Source organism: Trypanosoma grayi (genome assembly GCF_000691245.1).
Source record: "Trypanosoma grayi strain ANR4 Tgr_877_V1, whole genome shotgun sequence".
NCBI classification, from domain to species: Eukaryota; Euglenozoa; class Kinetoplastea; order Trypanosomatida; family Trypanosomatidae; genus Trypanosoma; species Trypanosoma grayi.
The window spans coordinates 1-3,141 of NW_008826496.1; the positions used below are offsets into that span (position 1 = coordinate 1).

The 3,141-nt window shown below is 53.4% G+C and overlaps 1 protein-coding gene across 1 annotated transcript; it reads right to left on the bottom strand.

Moving 5' to 3' along the window:
• Window positions 1-201: 201 nt before the first annotated feature.
• Window positions 202-2,364, bottom strand: DQ04_08771000 (hypothetical protein; the record flags this gene model as incomplete). The annotated part of the gene is made up of 1 exon (XM_009315685.1): window positions 202-2,364. The coding sequence occupies one exon, from the start codon at window positions 2,362-2,364 to the stop codon at window positions 202-204; it is 2,163 nt and encodes a 720-aa protein (XP_009313960.1).
• Between the last annotated feature and the right edge of the window lie 777 nt (window positions 2,365-3,141).

The window sequence follows — 3,141 nt, forward strand, 5'->3', positions numbered from 1 at the left end:
AGAGAGAGAGAGAGAAACAATGCACAAGCCGAAACATGGTGTAAGAAAGGCAAGGAAACCCCGAAAGAAAAAAAGATATTTCGAGTTAGGGGACTACAAGGTAAAAAAAAAAAAAGAATAATGGTAGGGAAAACATTGAGTCTCATGCGCTGTCACATGCGGAATAGCAACCAGGAACACCTACAGGAAGGCTGCGGATGCCTATATAACCGCAGCTGTTGACGAGCGAATCGATTGGTCCGGAACCTGATGCCTTGAACGGCTATTTCCCTGCTGGCGTGGCACAGAGGCACTCTGAGGCCTTTCCTTGTTGCTCCTGTTCTTACTCCTGCTTCTACCTCTACTAGATCTGCTTTGACTATTAGACTGATTGTCTCTGCCACTTCGGCGGCTGTGAGCCCTATCATTTCTTTTTCTTTCTGAATGAAGACGGGCATTTGGACTCATCTCCCTCAGGTTCGCCACATCTTTGTGGGTCTTCGCGTGCTGGCTGCACGGCCGCGTACTACTCGGCGACGATACTCCGCCCTTCGGTGGCGATACCGGCAACGCGAGCTTTCTCCGAAACAAGTCCAATAAGAAAAAACCTCTTTTTGGTTTCACATCGTCACGCCCAGGCTCACGTGGAGTAGATGATCGGGTAGGCGTTGACCGTGACGCACTCCAGCTGGTGTCTACTGACGGTGAGCCCCTCCGCCTCGATGAAGCCTCACGCCGCGTTGACGAGGGCTCCTCCGACTTCTTTTCTTTGCATTTTCTCACTTGTTTCGGCTTTGGTGTCTCCTTTGACTTTGGTTTCCGCTGGAAGAAGCCAATAATGCCTTTCCTGTGAGGTTCGTTCTCCGGTGGAGTTTGAACTTGGTAGTCGTCCGTCTTACGTCTGTTCGTGACTGTCTGGCCGCTACTCCGTGGCCGCTTCTCGTGCTGTTCCGTCCTGGAGGCCCCGTGCCGCCGTGTGGGCGGCGACCGGTCACGGCGAGTGTCGCTGCTGGTCCTACTCCCACCTTTACTAGTAGGAGTCCGTGAGCCGCTGCTAGACATGGAATCGTGGTGGTGGTGGTGGTGGTGGTGGTGGTGGTGGTGACGTCGCTTGCTTTTTCGTCTGGGCGACGCGCTGGGGTGCCGCCCGCCGTGATGGGCGCCGTCACTTGTTGTGACACGCTCCTGTTGGCCCACCTCGTCACGGACGCCACGAGTGTCACGATAGTGACGGTGGGAATGCTTGTGGTGTGACTCTTCCGAGCGATGACGGTGTGATCCCCGTCTTCGTTTATCTTCCTCCGTGGCGCTGCCGCTTTTTTGCGATTCCCGCTCTCGGCTAACTTCCTTCACCACCTGAGTCTCTCTCGGCGTTGGAAGCACAGGCCTAATGATATCATGTAGTTTGTTAAATCCCTCCTCGGGTTTAGCACCACCCAATGAGGTAGCCATCGGCATCGAAGACGCAACAAGCGTGTTCACCCATGTTTTTTTTCCCTCATTTGAAGACTCATTATCATTGTTTTTTTTATTATTTCTCTTGTTGTGGCTGCTGTTGCTGCTGCTGCTGCTGCTGCTATTGTTGCGGCCACCACTCCTTCCACCTCGCTCTTTCCTTGCTGCACTCTCGTCTTTAACAGGCTTGGGGCGCTCGTCTTCACCTTGAGCCCGCCGCACCTGCATGATTGACAACCGATGGTGACTACGGTGGTGAGATTGCTTCTCCTCCCCCGCAGTAGCACTATCATGCAACGCCGCGCTTGCTGATCCACTGGGGGCGTCTGTGTCCGTTCCCTTTGCCTTGTGGTGCCGACGATGATGGCGCCGGTGGTGGTGTTTCTTTCTGTGTCCTGTGGGGGAGTCCGACGGACTTGCACTCCTGCTTCTTCTCTCGTCCCCGTGTGGCCTCCGCTTGTGGTGTCGTGAATACCCACGCGAGCGATGTCTACGCCCGGATCCCAGCGAGGAGAGAGAGGAACTGTATGACCGCCTCCCTACCTTCGTGTTCGGTGGGGAGCTGTAAGGAGCAGCCGGCGCGGAGTGTATCACGCGACCACCCGCCGCTGCAGCCGTGGTGGCAGCTGTTGATGATCGTGGCGGTGGTGACGGGCCTGCTAAGGGCTTTTGCCAGCCGACCATACCCTTCCCAGCACCCCTCGGAAACGGCGCCATGGTGGTGCCAGGCTGGGGACAAGGCAGCAACAGTGACGCATTGCCGTTGTTCCGCTGTTCCCAGGCGTACGTGCTTGGCGAAAACTGCCGCCATTCCCTCGGCGGTGCATGAAGGTCATCGGCAATAGGAACCTGTGGATAGGCACTGTAGTTTTGGTCATTAGAGTACATTGGCATTTTGGCATCAATCCCTCGTGGCAGACCACTTCCCATGACTACAAAAGCAACACGACAACCCCCCTGCGCCTTGGATATATGGATGCTCGCTGCTTTTGTTTTCTCCTGGTGTGCCTTTGTATGTGTTTTAGAAGCCCTTGCCCCCCTCCACGTGGTGAATCACCTTCTCTACACTGATGGCACAGTTGAATACATGCATATATAAAAGAAGAGAGAAGCAATTCACAGCGATTGGTCTTTTTTTTTTTTTTTGGGGGGGGGGGNTTGGGGGGGGGGGGAGGGGGCTCTTGGCACAAACACACTGTCAAGTCACCCCCCATACACATATAGATAATCTACTCAAGCGTGGTCACATACTAGGACGAAAAACATTTGATAAGACTAAACACGTGACAAAATAAGAACGTGAGGAGGAGTTGGAAACAAAGGCGTCTTCTAGCGTCACACGCTTCGGTTTGAAGTTTCCTCAGCGCTAACGGGGCCTCTCACATCGTATTATTTCCTCTTCTCAAGTGTTTTTTTTTGTTTTTGTTCTTACTGTATAAAAGGTGTCCCTTTCATGCGTCTGTCTCTCACAGAGGCGTGAAATGATTGATGTTTCCATTTCCCTTCACTTTATATACGTCCCCCACATTGCTCTCTCTCTCTCTCTCTCTCTCTCTCTATCTGTCTAATTCTTCTCTCCCGCTCTACTATTTCATACACGCCACGTCGGCACCCCAATGTGTTGTCAGGGTGATTGGGCCGTGCCAAATCGCACATCAAGCCCGCCACAACTCCACGACTTCATTCCGGTGAAGTAAACCGAAGGAA